General features: G+C 40.4%; 1 protein-coding gene across 1 annotated transcript in view; it reads right to left on the bottom strand.

Moving 5' to 3' along the window:
• LOC133574055 (GRIP and coiled-coil domain-containing protein 2) overlaps positions 1–18,931 on the bottom strand; it is a 95,510-nt gene that overhangs the window by 30,781 nt on the left and 45,798 nt on the right. The window contains exons 16-20 of the mRNA XM_061926078.2: positions 18,758–18,835; positions 18,532–18,669; positions 14,660–14,781; positions 14,292–14,468; positions 6,355–6,563 (exon numbers count right to left, since the gene is read on the bottom strand). Coding sequence (XP_061782062.1) covers positions 6,355–6,563; positions 14,292–14,468; positions 14,660–14,781; positions 18,532–18,669; positions 18,758–18,835 — 724 coding nt within the window. The remainder of the gene's footprint in view (positions 1–6,354; positions 6,564–14,291; positions 14,469–14,659; positions 14,782–18,531; positions 18,670–18,757; positions 18,836–18,931) is intronic.

Below are 18,931 nucleotides of genomic sequence, written 5' to 3'. Positions count from 1 at the left end.
CACTAACTCTTCCGGAACGCTACAATATACACCCCCGCTACCCCCTACCCCAAAACCCCGCTCCCCCCAATCTCAACCTCCTCATGCTCTCTCAAGGAGAGCATGTCCCAAATTCCAAGCTGCTGTTTTGAGGCGTGTTTAAAAAAAAAATGCACTTTTTGACTTCAATAATAAATATGGCAGTGCCATGTTGGCACTTTTTTGTTGATTTATTTTGGAAAACCTTGTTACATTGTTTAATGCATCCAGCGGGGCATCACAACAAAATGAGGCATAATAATGTGTTAATTCCACCACTGTACATATTACTATCGGTTGATATCGGAATCGGTAATTAAGAGTTGGACAATATCGGAATTAGGGATGTCCCGATCCAGGTTTTTGCACTTCCGATCCGATACCAATATTGTTTTTGCACTTCCGATCCGATACCGATACTGACCGATACCGATACTGACCGATAATGGCCTATCCGAGCATGTATTAAAGTTTAAAGTTATTTAGCCTACTTAGTTGTCGGAATCATGTTGAAAAGGGTTTTAGTACTCTTGATAACAACTAGCCAGCTGAATTAGGGGAGTTTGAATAATACTCAATGGTTGGTAACAAGAAACTGACCTGTTTATTCAAGGATAAACACAAAATAGACAAAATTATACATGACAAACAGAAATGGCATCATTGAACTAGGGCTGGGCGATATGGCCTTTTTTTAATATTGCCATATTTTAAGGCCATATTGCGATACACAATATATATCTCGATATTTTGCCTTAGCCTTGAATGAACACTTGATGCATATAATCACAGCAGTATGATGATTCTATGTGTTTTGATTGATTGATTGAGACTTTTATTAGTAGGTTGCACAGTGAAGTACATATTCCGTACAATTGACCACTAAATGGTAACACCCCAATAAGTTTTTCAACTTGTTTAAGTCGGGGTCCACTTAAATTGATTCATGATACAGATATTTACTATCAGATATATACTATCATCATAATACAGTCATCACACAAGATAATTACATTGAATTATTTACATTATTTATAATCCAGGGTGTGGAGGGGGGCGCCGGATGTAAGTGTCAAAAAGACAGCCAAAAGAGTTTGGTATGAGAATAAATCTAAAGTTAAAATATAAGGTAGAAATGCACCCATTTGCAGGAAATGTAGTCTTGATTTTCAACATTTTCTTTTAAGGCTTGCATGTCTACATTAAAACATTCTTCTTCATACTGCATTAATATATGCTACTTTTAAACTTTCATGCAGAGAAGGAAATCACAACTAAAAAAAAAATCACAAATTTTTTCATACGGTTTTGATCTGGAAATTTTTGCCTCTGCATTTTGATGGTGTGGACGTGTGGCACCGAACGGAGATAAGCGTCTCGACATACGTTACAATATTTGAACAATGATGACGAAAACTGTTTTCTCTGTTGTGTCGGTGTGTCGAAAATTGTTATGCGCTTATTTTTTTATTTGATTTTGTGCGTGGCATATAATTGCTATGCGCAGAGGACGTTTAAACAGTGCGCAATTGCACAAGCGCGCACCTTAGAGAGAACGTTGGTCACACGGCTGCGCTAGCATCACAGCTAACGTTAGCCATGCTTCTACCTCTCTGCTCGGGGAGGACGTATACGTATGTGACGTATGACGTGACAGTATGTGACGTGTGTAAGAAGGTGCGCCCACTGTCTGTAAGAGGGAGACACAGAAATGAAATGTCGTGTAATGCCAGCAGCTAAAAGCAACTGAGTTAGAATCCACAGACCTGTGGATGTGTTGAAGGTGTGCTGGAAAATGCGGAACGGAAATTATAGGGAGCAGCAGAAAAGTGGAATGTATTATTTAAATAGGTGCGTTGGAAAACACGGAGCAGAGTTGTTTTTTTTAACAGGATCTGGATAGGCATTTTCCCATGCCTTGCCGATACGCATTTTTTTTCAAATATCGGCGGCCGATCCGATCCAAATATTGGATCGGGACATCCCTAATCGGAATATCGGCAAAAAAGCCATTATTGGACACCTCTAATTGTTATGTTAGCACACTGCTTATAGAGGTTAATTTGTGTCTTTGTTAGGAAGGGGGTGTTTTTACCTTAAATTATGTAAAATATTTTTTTTGCGTTTGAATTTTGCGAACTGAATTTTTTTTTGTGCTTTAGTCTTAAATTACCGGAATTGGGTCTTGAGTGTTAAAACAACAAATATTTCTGCACTGAATTTTATGTACCGTATTTTCCGCACTATTAGCCGCACCTAAAAACCACAAATTTACTCAAAAGCTGACAGTGCGCCTTATAACCCGGTGCGCTTTATATATGGATTAATATTAAGATTCATTTTCATAAAGTTTAGGTCTCGCAACTACGGTAAACAGCCGCCATCTTTTTTCCCCGTAGAAGAGGAAGTGCTTCTTCTTCTACGCAAGCAACAGCCAAGGTAAGCACCCGCCCCCATAGAACAGGAAGCGCTTCTTCTTCTACTGTAAGCAACCACCCGCCCCCATAGAAGAAGAAGAAGCGCGCGGATATTACGTTTCATTTCCTTTGTGTGTTTACATCTGTAAAGACCACAAAATGGCTCCTACTAAGCGACAGGTTTCCGGTTCATGAAAAGACGCAATCTCTCCATCCGCACACGGACTACTATTTCACAGCAACTGCCTAAAGACTTTCAAGAAAAGCTGGCTACTTTCCGTGCATATTGTAAAAACAAGATAGCTGAAAAAAAGATCCGGCCAGAGAACATTATCAACATGGACGAGGTTCCACTGACTTTTGATATTCCTATGAACCGCACTGTGGATACAACGGGAGCACGTACGGTGAATATTCGCACCACAGGGAATGAGAAGTCATCCTTCACTGCGGTTCTAGCTTGCCATGCTAATGGCCAGAAACTTCCACCCATGGTGATATTCAAAAGGAAGACCTTGCCAAAAGAGACCTTTCCAGCCGGCGTCATCATAAAAGCTAACTCGAAAGGATGGATGGATGAAGAAAAGATGAGCGAGTGGTTAAGGTAAGTTTACGCGAAGAGGCCGGGTGGCTTTTTTCACGCAGCTCCGTCCATGTTGATATACGACTCCATGCGCGCCCACATCACGCTGGTTTTTAATATATTATTAAAGTTTGACTGACCTATCTGACTGTTTTTTTGACATTCCTTTAGCGCAGTTAGATGCGGCTTATAACACGGGGCGGCTTATAGGTGGACAAAGTTTTGAAATATGCCGTTCATTGAAGGCGCGGCTTATAACCCAGGGCGCCTTATGGTGCGGAAAATACGGTAAATATTTTTTTTACACTGAATTTTTATCCAGGGAACTTGCCAGCTTAATTTCATGTAAAAAAAAATAAAAAAATCTGTTCACAAAATTTCAACTTGCTTTGGTAATCAACCTCCACAGTGCTCAGTAGAAGCAGTAAAACATTTACAGTCAATGAACTCTCCAGGCTTGAAATATGACTTGGGTAAGGACTACCAGCGGAGCCGTATTATTGAAAGGCTGCAAAAAAAAAGCGAGCAACTAATGAGGCGCCCCTCCAGATGCCAACGTGCGCTGCTGGCCACACTGAGAGGCGGACACAGAGTGGAGCAGGGTGATGATTCCAAGACCTAACGCGGGAGTGTGTGTTTGGCTGTGTGCGACAGCTGTGTGGGAAGTGATGAAGGAGCTTCCAACTGATAAACAGACTGTCATGCCCACTTCTCTGCTGCATCATTCCTCTCCTGGAATTAACTGGACGGAAAACTTCAAACCCATGACAATTTCTACGGGACCGGTCAGCTAAAAAGTGTTGTTTAGTTCAGTAGATGTCACTGTTCTGTGTGGGTTGTCTCGGATTGGGCTCTTAAAGGGGATCTGTACTTTTCGGGAATTTTGCCTATCATTCACAATCATGAAAGACAAGAACACGTCTTTTTTTTTTATTTTTTTTTTTTAGGATTTTAAAGACGGTAACACGCTTGGAAGATGGTAGTCACTGTTGAAGCCTTTAAAGTCCTCTAAAACAACTTCAAAACCCCCCATCAACGTTTAATATACACACTGCAAGTCTATATATATATATATATATATATATATATATATATATATATATATATATATATATACACACACACACAGGTAAAAGCCAGTAAATTAGAATATTTTGAAAAACTTGATTTATTTCAGTAATTGCATTCAAAAGGTGTAACTTGTACATTATATTTATTCATTGCACACAGACTGATGCATTCAAATGTTTATTTCATTTAATTTTGATGATTTGAAGTGGCAACAAATGAAAATCCAAAATTCCGTGTGTCACAAAATTAGAATATTACTTAAGGCTAATACAAAAAAGGGATTTTTAGAAATGTTGGCCAACTAAAAAGTATGAAAATGAAAAATATGAGCATGTACAATACTCAATACTTGGTTGGAGCTCCTTTTGCCTCAATTACTGCGTTAATGTGGCGTGGCATGGAGTCGATGAGTTTCTGGCACTGCTTAGGTGTTATGAGAGCCCAGGTTGCTCTGATAGTGGCCCTCAACTCTTCTGCGTTTTTGGGTCTGGCATTCTGCATCTTCCTTTTCACAATACCCCACAGATTTTCTATGGGGCTAAGGTCAGGGGAGTTGGCGGGCCAATTTAGAACAGAAATACCATGGTCCGTAAACCAGGCACGGGTAGATTTTGCGCTGTGTGCAGGCGCCAAGTCCTGTTGGAACCGACACCAGCAGACGACATGGCACCCCAAACCATCACTGATGGTGGAAACTTTACACTAGACTTCAGGCAACGTGGATCCTGTGCCTCTCCTGTCTTCCTCCAGACTCTGGGACCTCGATTTCCAAAGGAAATGCAAAATTTGCATGGTTGGGTGATGGTTTGGGGTGCCATGTCATCTGCTGGTGTCGGTCCACTCTGTTTCCTGAGATCCAGGGTCAACGCAGCAGTCTACCAGCAAGTTTTAGAGCACTTCATGCTTCCTGCTGCTGACCTGCTCTATGGAGATGGAGATTTCAAGTTCCAACAGGACTTGGCGCCTGCACACAGCGCAAAATCTACCCGTGCCTGGTTTACGGACCATGGTATTTCTGTTCTAAATTGGCCCGCCAACTCCCCTGACCTTAGCCCCATAGAAAATCTGTGGGGTATTGTGAAAAGGAAGATGCAGAATGCCAGACCCAAAAACGCAGAAGAGTTGAAGGCCACTATCAGAGCAACCTGGGCTCTCATAACACCTGAGCAGTGCCAGAAACTCATCGACTCCATGCCACGCCGCATTAACGCAGTAATTGAGGCAAAAGGAGCTCCAACCAAGTATTGAGTATTGTACATGCTCATATTTTTCATTTTCATACTATTCAGTTGGCCAACATTTCTAAAAATCCCTTTTTTGTATTAGCCTTAAGTAATATTCTAATTTTGTGACACACGGAATTTTGGATTTTCATTTGTTGCCACTTCAAATCATCAAAATTAAATGAAATAAACATTTGAATGCATCAGTCTGTGTGCAATGAATAAATATAATGTACAAGTTACACCTTTTGAATGCAATTACTGAAATAAATCAAGTTTTTCAAAATATTCTAATTTACTGGCTTTTACCTGTATATATATATATATATATATATGTATGTATATATACATATATACACACACATCCTGAAAAAATGCAAACAAATCTGTGTTTAGATAATTGATACTTCAAACTTGCATAAATATTACATGAATATAAGATAACTTGGCTTCTGAGAGCTTCAAATTGTAATGAATAAAATGCTAAAGTTGTTGATAAACAAGCAATTATTTTAATAATTAAATATGGTCATTTTAAATGAATTATTATGATAATTTAAAATTAATTATTTCAAATGTGTTTATTTTAATGTACCGGTACAATTGTATGGCTGGATGTAATAAGGAGTCAGAAAAAATACAAATAAAAATACAATTAATGTTGATGTTTTTAGCAAAATATTGTAAAAATGTATTTCGTTTTTTTTTTTTTTGTAAATTAATAAATATATTTATTTTTAGGTAAGATAAACATAATAATACAATTTATCTCTAGTCTGGATGATTTAGTTCTTGTCACCCTGTTGTCCTCCCGTCTGAAAAAAGGCTGTTCTCACTCAGGTCCGCATGGAGCTGGAGGGGGCGTGGCCTCCAGCTCCGGCTGAAAATCGGGAGATTTTCGGGAGAATATTTGTCCCGGGAGGTTTTCGGGTGAGGCGCTGAATTTCGGGAGTCTCCCGGAAAATTCGGGAGGGTTGGCAAGTATGTACCTGAGGTATTTTCTATTGCAAAGACTGTTAATAAAACTTTCCTGTGTACTCACTGTTCTGACTTTGCAGGTTGAAGAGTTGTTCCTCAACACGGGTCAGTTGGCGCTGAAGCGTCTCCACCGTGGCACGGTGGTCCTCCTGCAGCTTCTTCAGCTGCTCCCTGTGGGTCTGTCGCTGGGCCTCCATGTGGGACGACGAGTTCGTTTGAGCCTGAGCCAACTCCGAGCGCAGATCCACGTTCTCCGACTGCACCGACAACAGTCTGGAAGACCAGGAACGGGAGCGATTAAAACTCCAAAGGCTTTGGTTTTCAGAACACAATGGGTCTTTGAAGGGAACCTGATCTTGAGGAACCCTTCCTTTCGAAGGACTGACTCTTTGAACAATGCCATCCCATTCCTGGGGTGACAATTCGATTCTCGATTTACAATAGATTCTCGATTCAAACAGATTCCCGCAATGTATTATTTGTTAGAATAATTGTAATGAAACATTTTTCAAACCAGTAACTGGTTGGAAAAGCTCCTTCTGGCTGGCCTTAAAACATATTTTAAAACATTTATAAAACGATAAAAACTAGAGATGTCCGATAATGGCTTTTTTGCCGATATTGTCCAACTCTTAATTACCGATTCCGATATCAACCGATACTGATATATACAGTGGTGGAATTAACACATTATTATGCCTAATTTTGTTGTGATTCCCCGCTGGATGCATTAAACAATGTAACAAGGTTTTCCAAAATAAATCAACTCAAGTTATGGAAGAAAATGCCAACATGGCACTGCCATATTTATTATTGAAGTCACAAAGTGCATTATTTTTTTCAACATGCCTCAAAACAGCAGCTTGAGAGAGCATGAGGAGGTTGAGGTGGGCGGGGTTGAGGTGGGGAGTAGCGGGGGGTGTATATTGTAGCGTCCCGGAAGAGTTAGTGCTTCTGGGTATTTGTTCTGTTGTGTTTATGTTGTGTTACGGTGCGGATGTTCCCCCCGAAATGTGTTTGTCATTCTTGTTTGGTGTGGGTTCACAGTGTGGCGCATATTTGTAACAGTGTTAAAGTTGTTTATACGGCCACCCTCAGTGTGACCTGTCATGTCTGTGTAATCATGTTTTGTGTTAAGTCATGTTTTTGTTTAGTTATAGGACTCTTTAGTTTCTGTCTTTTCACTCCCTTGTCTTGTTTCCATGATTACCCCATTAGTTTCACCTGTTCCACGTTTGGACTCATTGTGCACTCTTGTTTGTCACCATAGCAACCATTAGTTTTCACCTGTCACGTCACGCACCTGTTTCACGTTTTGAGTCACGCACCTGCTTTCACTAATCATGTCCATAGTATTTAAGTTCATTCATTTTCTGTTGTTCGTCCTGACGACCTCACACCACATTTATGCTCTGTCCATTTTTTCATGTCCATGTTCACGCTGCTCTTTTTTTGTCCATGCCAAGTAAGTTTTCTTTATTCAAGCCATAGTTTGCAAGTTTTGTTTAATTGTTCATAGTTTATTCTCCGCCACTGTGCGCACCTTTTGTTTGATCCTTTTTTTTGTATTTATAGTTAATAAATAAATCATGTACCTTAATTCCCGTCTCGCCCGTGCCAACTTTCCGTTGCATCCTGGAAAAGCAAACTCACAAGATCAAGACTTGACATGACCTGTATGGCTGTTGACCAAGTATGCATCGCATTCACTTGTGTGTGTGAAAAGCCGTAGATATTATGTGATTGGGCCGGCATGCAAAGGCAGTGCCTTTAAGGTTTATTGGCGCTTTGTACTTCTCCCTACGTCCGTGTACACAGCGGTGTTTTAAAAAGTCATACATTTTACTTTTTGAAACCGATACCGATAATTTACGATATTACATTTTAAAGCATTTATCGGCCGATAATATCGGACTGCCGATATTATTGGATATCTCTAGTTAGAATGCATAAAAAAACACATAAGGACTGTGAATGATACACAACATTCCAAAAAACTGCAGTTCCCCTTTAAGAAATCTCTAATAAAAAAAAAAATTTTAAACCAATTTTTGAACATTTTGAATCATTTTAGTATCGGGATGAATAAGAACCGCAACGTTATTGTGCACCCCTACTCATTATTATACCGTAAATTTCAGACTATAAGCCGCTACTTTTTCCCCACGCTTATAAAACGGTGCGGCTAATTAATAGCTTTTTCTTCGCTGACGGCCACAATGCAAATAGTTTTCATAAAGCATTGAAATTGTGTGTTATTGTTTGTGTTTAAAGTTTTGAACCGGAAGTACAAGTGTGCCGGTCTGTCTTGCAATCGTCCATAGCGTTTCTACTCGTATGGATTCTTCATTCATCACTCCAAGCAATGTTTTTAACTTTTACAATATAACTAAAACAATTCTTACTTACTAAACCCTCCCGTGTGTGATGTCTGGAGTAGTGTTTTCATGCATATTTGTACGTGCTATCGTAATGTAATGAAGCAAGCATCGTTAGCATTAGCTAATATGCGAACACGCTTACCAGTGTCTGTTAGTATTATTAACTATTCTTTTTGTATTGTTTCAGTTTCGTAAATTCACCAAAACGTCACCGTGGAGTTATTGAGTCTGTTTAGCACAGGGGTCGGCAACCCAAAATGTTGAAAGAGCCATATTGGACCAAAAATACAAAAACAAATCTGTCTGGAGCGGCAAAAAATTAAAAGCCATATTACATACAGATAGTGTGTCATGAGATATAAATTGAATTAAGAGGACTTAAAGGAAACTAAATGACCTCAAATATAGCTACAAATGAGGCATAATGATGCAATATGTACATATAGCTAGCCTAAATAGCATGCTAGCATCGATTAGCTTGCAGTCATGCAGTGACCACACAAGTCAATAACATCAACAAAACTCACCTCTGGAAAGTTTGGTGGACAAAATGAGACAGAAAAAGAAGTGGCATAAAACACGTCCTATAAAGTTGGAGAAAGTTATACATGTAAACAAACTACGGTGAGTTCAAGGACCGCCAAAATTAGTAGGACAAAACGGCGCTCGCCAAATACTGGAATCAGTGAAGCATGTTTAATATAAACAGTGTGCTTTGTAACAATTAGGGAGGCTTGTGTCATGTTTGTCCTCCTACAGAAACCATATTAAAACAAGAAATAGATTTTTTTTCCCCTCATCTTTTTCCTTTTTCATACATTTTTTAAAAAGCTCCAGAGAGCCACTAGGGCGGCGCTAAAGAGCCGCATGCGGCTCTAGAGCCGCGGGTTGCCGACCCCTGGTTTAGCAGAGTGGAGAGCTAGCTTCCCCAGCTAGTGGGTCCATGACCATGTCTTCTGTTTTGTTAGATCAGCCGTTTTACTGCCGCGCTACAGACACCAATGGGAAACAATTAAGATAAGTAAATAAACATTTACAAAATCTTGAAATTACTTTACATATCAGAACAATTAACTAGAAAAGTGGATAAAATAAATGAATAAAAACAATTTAAAGTAAAAATATTTAAAAAGTGAATCCAAATGCTATGTTTTCTTTGAGCCTGACTAATATTCTATTCCAGTTGCCAGTCTGACACTGCATCTGTATGTACATGAAAACGGCTCTCAAATGAATGGCGAATCGGTTCTCATTGTTCACTTAAAAGAATCGTTCAAAAGACTCGACTTGTTACCGAACGTCACATTTCTGGAACACAAGACTGTGACAACCAATCAAAGTGAAGTAGACAAAACAAGAAACAGTTGAAAGGGAACTGCGCCTTTTTTGGAATTTGATCTATTATGCACAATTCTTATGTAAGACAAGAACAAGTACGTTTGACACCCCTGCTTTAAAGGGGAACATTATCACAATTTCAGAAGGGTTAAAACCATTAAAAATCAGTTCCCAGTGGCTTATTTTATTTTTCGAAGTTTTTTTCAAAATTTTACCCATCACGCAATATCCCTAAAAAAAGCTTCAAAGTGCCTGATTTTAACCATCGTTATATACACCCGTCAATTTTCCTGTGACGTCACCAGAGGTGGGTAGAGTAGCCAGAAATTGTACTCAAGTAAGAGTACTGTTACTTTAGAGATTTATTACTCAAGTAAAAGTAATGAGTAGTCACCCAAATATTTACTTGAGTAAAAGTAAAAAGTATGTTGTGAAAAAACTACTCAAGTACTGAGTAACTGATGAGTAACATACACACATATATATATATATATATATATATATATATATATATATACATTGATATATACATCGATATATACAGTATATAATTTATATGTATTTATTTTGCTGTTTTTGTTTACATGTTAAAGATGTTTTAATGAATATACATGCATGTTTAACATATAGATTCCTTTCTTTCATGAAGACTAGAATATAAGTTGGTGTATTACCTGATTCTGATGACTTGCGTTGATTGTAATCAGACAGTAGTGATGATAACGTCCACGTTTTCAAATGGAGGAGAAGAAAAGTTCCTCCTTTCTGTCTAATACCACATGAAAGTGGTGGGTTTTTGGCATCTTATTTGTCCAGCTTCCATATTCGTTTTTATACACTTTACAATAAATATATTGGCGTCAAACTCCTTAACTTGCTAGCTTGTTTGCGCTGGCTTTCGGAGACTCTTGTTTTGAAAGCGCAGGCGCGATGGAGCGGCACTTTTATTGTGAAGACAGGAACTGTGCAGTCAGTCTTTAGGCTTTTGACGGGATGTACGGTTGAAATAAAAAAGTATCTTTTTTCCTTCACACTTTTGATTGATTGATTGAAACTTGTATTAGTAGATTGCACAGTACAGTACATATTCCGTACACTTGACCACTAAATGGTAAGTTTTTCAACTTGTTTAAGTCAGGTCATGTGACCACCTGGCTTTGTTTGATTGGTCCAACGTCACCAGTGACTGCATCTGATTGGTGGAACGAAGTGAAACGTCACCAGTAAGGCAGGCACTATGAAGGTCTGTCTGACAGACCAAAACAAACAAAGCGTGCATTAACAGATCGATAAAAATTAGTAGCGAGTGGCGAGCTGAATGTAGATAAAAGTAGCGGAGTAAAAGTAGCGTTCCTTCTCTATAAATATACTTAAGTAAAAGTAAAAGTATGTTGCATTAAAACTACTCTTAGAAGTACAATTTATCCCAAAAGTTACTCAAGTAGATGTAACGGAGTAAATGTAGCGCGTTACTACCCACCTCTGGACGTCACATAGTGATGCCGATACAAACAAACATGGCGCATAGAACAGCAAGCTATAGCGACATTAGCTCGGATTCAGACTCGGATTTCAGCGGCTTAAGCGATTCAACAGATTACGCATGTATTGAAACGGATGGTTGTAGTGTGGAGGCAGGTAGCGAAAACGAAATTGAAGAAGAAACTGAAGCTATTGAGCCATATCGGTTTGAACCGTATGCAAGCGAAACCGACGAAAACGACACGACAGCCAGCAACACGGGAGAAAGCGAGGACGAATTCGGCGATCGCCTTCTAACCAACGATTGGTATGTGTTTGTTTGGCATTAAAGGAAACTAACAACGATGAACTAGGTTTACAGCATATGAAATACATTTGGCAACAACATGCACTTTGAGAGTGCAGACAGCCCATTTCAGGCGCGCTAAGAACATATATTTTTCCACGATTTCAGCACTCAGGTTAACCATACCTAAATAGACACAAAATACTGCATTACACAAGACTACCCGAATGTACTCGAATGATTGAAAAAAATAAATGTTTTTAAGCTAAATTATTGGTAAACACAGTTTATGTATAATAATTGACGTAAAACCGCGAGTAATGAATAAAGTTTTCATCAATTAATATATTCTGTAGACATACCCTCATCCGCTCTCTTTTCCTGAAAGCTGATCCGTCCACTTTTGGAGTTGATGTCAGCATCTGCTTTGAGTGTCGCAGGATATCCACACATTCTTGCCATCTCTGTCGTAGCATAGCTTTCGTCGGTAAAGTGTGCGGAACAAACGACTGACCATTTCGTCAGCTTTCCCCACAGCTTCGTATTTTGAACAAATTCCGTCCAATTTCTTGCCACTTTCGCATCTTTGGGCCACTGGTGCAACTTGAATCCGTCCCTGTTCGTGTTGTTACACCCTCCGACAACACACCGACGAGGCATGATGTCTCCAAGGTACGGAAAACAGTCGGAAAAACGGAAAATAACAGAGCTGATTTGACTCGGTGTTTGAGAAAATGGCGGATTACTTCCCGATGTGACGCCACGTTGTGACGTCATCGCTCCGAGAGGGAATAATAGAAAGGCGTTTAATTCGCCAAAATTCACCCATTTAGAGTTCGGAAATCGGTTAAAAAAATATGTGGTCTTTTTTCTGCAACATCAAGGTATATATTGACGCTTACATAGGTCTGGTGATAATGTTCTCCTTTAAGGAATTAGAATGCATAAAAGAAAAACTTGAAGTGTTCTTGTCTTACATAAAGGTTGTGACTGATAGACAAAAAGTGCAGTTCCCCTTTAACGTATGTCAACATGACTGTACTGTATGTTATTTTTCCAGAGTTAACCACATACCTGCCAACTTTTGAAATCAGAAAAACCTAGTAGCCATTGTCCAGGGGCCGCAGGCCCCGGTAGGTCCAGGACAAAGTCCTGGTGGGGGGTTCCTTCGCCCCCCGACGCAAAATGATTATTAGCATTCAGACAGGTTAAAATGTTGCTAAAACCATCACTTTTCTATCAGTCACAGTGACTTTTCAAAACAAAAATATTACAGCAAAAATCATATGGGTTGATTGACATGTTTATGTTCTGTAAGCGAACTTCAATAGTTTGAAATTATTTTGACAGTTAATGCCAGTTATCCTGTCAACCTTTCACAAGACTTCAATTTGTTAATTGAAAGTATAAACAGTATAAACACTTTTTACAGTAAACCAATGGTAAAAGAGTACTAAACAATTCCATAAAAAAAAAAATTGGTGTCATTATTAACTTTCTGTCCAAGCTTGTATAATCTACTGCCTTGTTCAATTGTAAAAAATATTCTGTGCCTAAAATTCACATTTCTATTACAATTATCATACTGTAAACATGGTAAGCTAACTTCATTAAAATTAATAGTCCTGTCAATAGCATGGAATTACAATTCAAATGTAGTTTTTTTGTAAGCCTTTCAAAAGAATTCAAAATATGAAAAATTAATGAAAATTAATTTAAGCCATCAGACACTTGAAAAGTGGCACATCACATCTCTAATGTAATCATTTTAACTTTTCAACAGAAATAGCACTGCAAAAATATTAAGGACATACTTCTTTATTTTGGTAGTTATGCTGTCAACATTTAACAAGATTTCTTCAACTTGGACTTGAAAGCATAAAAAGTATAAACACTTTTAACAGTATAACAGTACTAAACAATTCCAATAGATAACATTGGTGTCATTACCTTTTTGTGGCTAAAATCCAAATTTAGCAACGGCATTAGACTTGTGTTTTTTTGTCCCAACGTGGTCTTTTACATCGCTAATTCCTCCGTGTCCGATCGAAAAATCTTGTCTGCACAAGGTGCAATTCGCGTAGTTTTCACCCTTTTTGGAACGGATAATTATTCCCGGATAGGCTTTTGAATATTCTTCACGGAATGACTGCAGTTTTCTTTTCGGTTTAAGACTCGTTTGCGATTTTTCTCCGGTTGATTCCATGATCGTTCGCTCGTTTGGAAACAATGGGCAACAGGTGCCTCGTGCTTGGCAGCGGTGCTATAAATAGCCTCGCGCACGGCATTCGGAATGGCTCGATAGGAAGTTACGGGAAGCAGTGTTGATTGTCATTGTTGTTACGCGATTTCGTGAATAAAACTTAAAAAAAAAATAAAAATTAATTAATTAATTAATGAAAAAACGTATTTTTTATCACTGCAACCGTAACCCGGAATAGGTTGATGAAAACCGTACTAATTACGGGAAAACCGGAGTAGTTGGCAGGTATGTAACCAACAAACAGACGTCACCTCTCCCGGAGTTCCGCCTCCTTGCTGACATTTTCCTGCAGGATTTGGTTATGTCGTTCCAACAGGGTGTCATGTTCATTCTGCAGCTGCTGCAGATCTGCTGTGCTGCTTTGGAGAGACTTCTGGTTCTCTGCCAGCCTGGACCTCAGCTGGTCCACCTGAGACGTTAACTGCTCTCTGGCAAACACACAGCGCACCAATTTTAGTCCTTTCTGTAGCACCTGTCATACCAAAAGTGCTGGATGGACTCCAAAACATCAGATAATGGAAGGACAAAAGCAATAAACAACATCAATAACATCAAGTGTATACCACTGAGATGGCAATTCAAGCATCCAGTCGTGGTTTCTTTTCTCAACTCTCAGTACCTTTCTAGCCTGCTGGCGTTGCTGTCGTTCTGCCCGTTGAGCTTGCTCTTCTGCTGCTTCAGTACATTGTGCACTCTCACCTTATAGCCCTCAAACTCTTCAGTCATTGTCACCAGTTCCGCCTAGAAACAAAATAATGAACAGCATGGCAGTAAAGTCATCTCCGTTGTTAAGGCTCACCGAAATGTTCCTAGTATGATAAGAACTTAGCAATTGTAAAAATAGGTGATGTTCATCACAGTTGGACATTGTGGCGTCCCCCAAGAGTCCGTGTTGGGCCCCAAACTTTTTATACTTTGTATTAATGATACTAGTATTTTCTGCTCTGGGGGAGAACTTAGACCGGGGGTCGGCAACCCGCGGCTCTAGAGCCACATGCGGCTCTTTAGCGCCACCCTAGTGGCTCTCTGGAGCTTTTTCGAAAATGTATGAAAAAAGATGAGGGGAAAATGTTTTTATTTTTTGTGTTAATATGGTTTCTGTAGGAGGACAAACATGACACAAACCTCCCCAATTGTTATAAAGCACACTGTTTGTATTAAACATGCTTCACTGATTCGAGTATTTGGCGAGCGCCGTTTTGTCCCACTAATTCTGGCGGTCCTTGAACTCACCGTAGTTTGTTTACATGTATAACTTTCTAGGATGTGTTTTATGCCACTTATTTTTCTGTCTCATTTTGTCCACCAAACTTTTAACGTTGTGCATGAATGCACAAAGGTGAGTTTTGTTGATGTTATTGACTTGTGTGGAGTGCTAATCGGGCATATTTGGTCAGAGCATGACTGCAAGCTAATCGATGCTAACATGCTATTTAGGCTAGCTATATGTACATATTGCATCATTATGCCTCATTTGTAGCTATATTTGATGTAATTTAGTTTCCTTTAAGTCCTCTTAATTCAATTTATATCTCATGACACACTATCTGTATGTAATATGGCTTTTAATTTTTTTTGCGGCTCCAGACAGATTTGTTTTTGTATTTTTGGTCCAATATGGCTCTTTCAACATTTTGGGTTGCCGACCCCTGACTTAGACTATGTTTACACTGCCGGCCAAAGTGGCCCAAATCAGATTTTTTCCCAGCTGATTGTTTGCACTGCAAGTCCAAAACCCAAAAGCAGTGAAGTTGTCACGTTGTGTAAATGGTAAATAAAACCAGAATACAATGATTTGCAAATCCGTTTCAACTTATATTCAATTGAATAGACTGCAAAGACAAGATACGTAACGTTCGAACTGGTAAACGTTGATATTTTTTGCAAATATTAGCTCATTTGGAATTTGATGCCTGCAACATGTTTCAAAAAAGCTGGCACAAGTGGCCAAAAAAGACTGAGAAAGTTGAAGAATGCTCATCAAACACTTATTTGGAACATCCCACAAGTCAACAGGCTAATTGGGAACAGGTGGGTGCCATGATTGGGTATAAAAGCAGCTTCCATGAAATGCTCAGTCATTCACAAACAAGGACGGGGCGAGGGTCACCACTTTGTCAACAAATGCCTGAGCAAATTGCCCAACAGTTTAAATACAACATTTCTCAACCAGCTATTGCAAGGAATTTAGGGATTTCACCATCTACGGTCTGTAATACCATCAAAAGGTTCAGAGAATCTGGAGAAATCACTACACGTAAGCGGCAAGGCCGCGACCTTCCATCTCTCAGGCGGTACTGCATCAACAAGCGACGTCAGTGTGTAAAGGATATCACCACATGGACCCAGGAACACTTCAGAAAACCACTGTCAGTAACTACAGTTGGTCGCTACATCTGTAAGTGCAAGTTAAAACTCTACTAGCCATTTATCAACAACACCCAGATGGTTTATTTAGGAATCAAACAACGTGCCAACTTCACTGGTTTTTGGGTTGGTATGAAAAGCACTGTATGAATAAAGTTTGATTTGATTTGATTCAAAGAAAAAAAAGTCACACAAATTTTTTTGGGGATCCAAAAGGGCCCCAATCATAAAAGTTTAAAAAATCATTTTTATTTATTTAATTTCAACGCTTAAGCCTCTACATCAACCTCTCTGTCGATTATAAGTTATTTTTCTTTGGGTTTTTTTGTTTCCGTTTTATTCCATCCATCCATCCATCCATCTTCTTCCACTTATCCGAGGTCGGGTCGCGGGGGCAGCAGCCTAAGCAGGGAAACCCACACTTCCCTCTCCCCAGCCACTTCGTCCAGCTCTTCCTGTGGGACCCCGAGGCGTTCCCAGGCCAGCCGGGAGACATAGTCTTCCCAACGTGTCCTGGGTCTTCCCCGCGGCCTCCTACCGGTCGGACGTGCCCTAAACACCTCCCTAGGGAGGCGTTCGGGTGGCATCCTGACCAGATGCCCGAACCACCTCATCTGGCTCCTCTCCATGTGGAGGAGCAGCGGCTTTACTTTGAGCTCCCCCCGGATGGCAGAGCTTCTCACCCTATCTCTAAGGGAGAGCCCCGCCACCCGGCGGAGGAAACTCATTTCGGCCGCTTCTACCCGTGATCTTGTCCTTTCGGTCACAACCCAAAGCTCATGACCATAGGTGAGGATGGGAACGTAGATCGACCGGTAAATTGAGAGCTTTGCCTTCCGGCTCAGCTCCTTCTTCACCACAACGGATCGATACAGCGTCCGCATTACTGAAGACGCCGCACCGATCCGCCTGTCGATCTCACCATCCACTCTTCCCTCACTCGTGAACAAGACTCCGAGGTACTTGAACTCCTCCACTTGGGGCAAGATCTCCTCCCCAACCCGGAGATGGCACTCCACCCTTTTCTGGGCGAGAACCATGGACTCGGATTTGGAGGTGCTGATTCCCATCCCAGTCGCTTCACACTCAGCTGCGAACCGATCCAGCGAGAGCTGAAGATCTTGGCCAGAAGAAGCCATCAGGACCACATCATCTGCAAAAAGCAGAGACCTAATCCCGCAGCCACCAAACCAGATCCCCTCAACGCCTTGACTGCGCCTAGAAATTCTGTCCATAAAAGTTATGAACAGAATCGGTGACAAAGGGCAGCCTTGGCGGAGTCCAACCCTCACTGGAAACGTGTCCGACTTACTGCCGGCAATGCGGACCAAGCTCTGACACTGATCATACAGGGAGCGGACTGCCACAATCAGACAGTCCGATACCCCATACTCTCCGAGCACTCCCCAAAGGACTTCCCGAGGGACACGGTCGAATGCCTTCTCTAAGTCCACAAAACACATGTAGACTGGTTGGGCAAACTCCAATGCACCCTCAAGGACCCTGCCCAGAGTATAGAGCTGGTCCACAGTTCCACGACCAGGACGAAAACCACACTGTTCCTCCTGGATCCGAGGTTCGACTATCCGGCGTAGCCTCCTCTCCAGTACACCTGAATAGACCTTACCGGGAAGGCTGAGGAGTGTGATCCCACGATAGTTAGAGCACACCCTCCGGTTCCCCTTCTTAAAGAGAGGAACCACCACTGTTTTATTCCATTTTTGTCAAAAACATTGTTTTAATATGAACCCCCCCCCCCTCCACAAAATATGCAATATTTTCCCCAAAAAATACTTAAAAGTGGAATATTTGATGTAAATTAATTGGATCCCTGAATAAGGCAATAGTTCATAACAACATTGATTTTGATTTGTTATTATTTTTTGAGCAATGACAGTATTAAAGAAAAAACAACAACTTGCATGGCAGCTTTCTGTTATTAGAGTCAAAATTGCAACCCTTTTCACCAGTTTGCTATTTTATTTCACGTTTTTTTTTCTTCCTTTTTTCTTAGTATTTTTAGAATGTGCCCCTGGACTACATCTTATCTTCTTAAGCATTCTAATCATTTTATTTCATCACTGCAGGAGGAAAAACAGTTAAAATCCACAAAATGAGCAGTACCTTTGCCATGTCCCTCTCCTGCTGCAGACTGTGTATTTGTTGCTGGAGGCAGCTGCTGGCTCTTTGGTGCTGCTCCAACGCAGACCTGAGCTGCTCCTGCAGACGATGACGCTCTGCCATCAAGTCACACACCTCCATCTTGCACGGAAACGCACACACGTTAATTGGCGGCGTTAAAAAACATTGTCACAGTGAAGAGCGGAGACTACAACAGAGTCTGTCTTACTTTGGAGCTTTCTAATTGCTGCTGGCTTGCTTCCAGTTCTCCTTTTAATGAGGCCTGCAGCAGCGTTAGGGAGCTCTCCTGCAGGCATGAAAAAGTGGAGTGTAGGTGCACACAGGTCTTTAACATACACGTATTTATACATATTAAATAAAGCCACCCAAAACAATAACAATT

This window comes from Nerophis lumbriciformis, linkage group LG31 (assembly GCF_033978685.3).
Source record: "Nerophis lumbriciformis linkage group LG31, RoL_Nlum_v2.1, whole genome shotgun sequence".
Taxonomy (NCBI): Eukaryota; Metazoa; Chordata; class Actinopteri; order Syngnathiformes; family Syngnathidae; genus Nerophis; species Nerophis lumbriciformis.
Note: the sequence above shows the minus strand (reverse complement) of the source record. Positions and strands in the feature narration are given on the sequence as shown.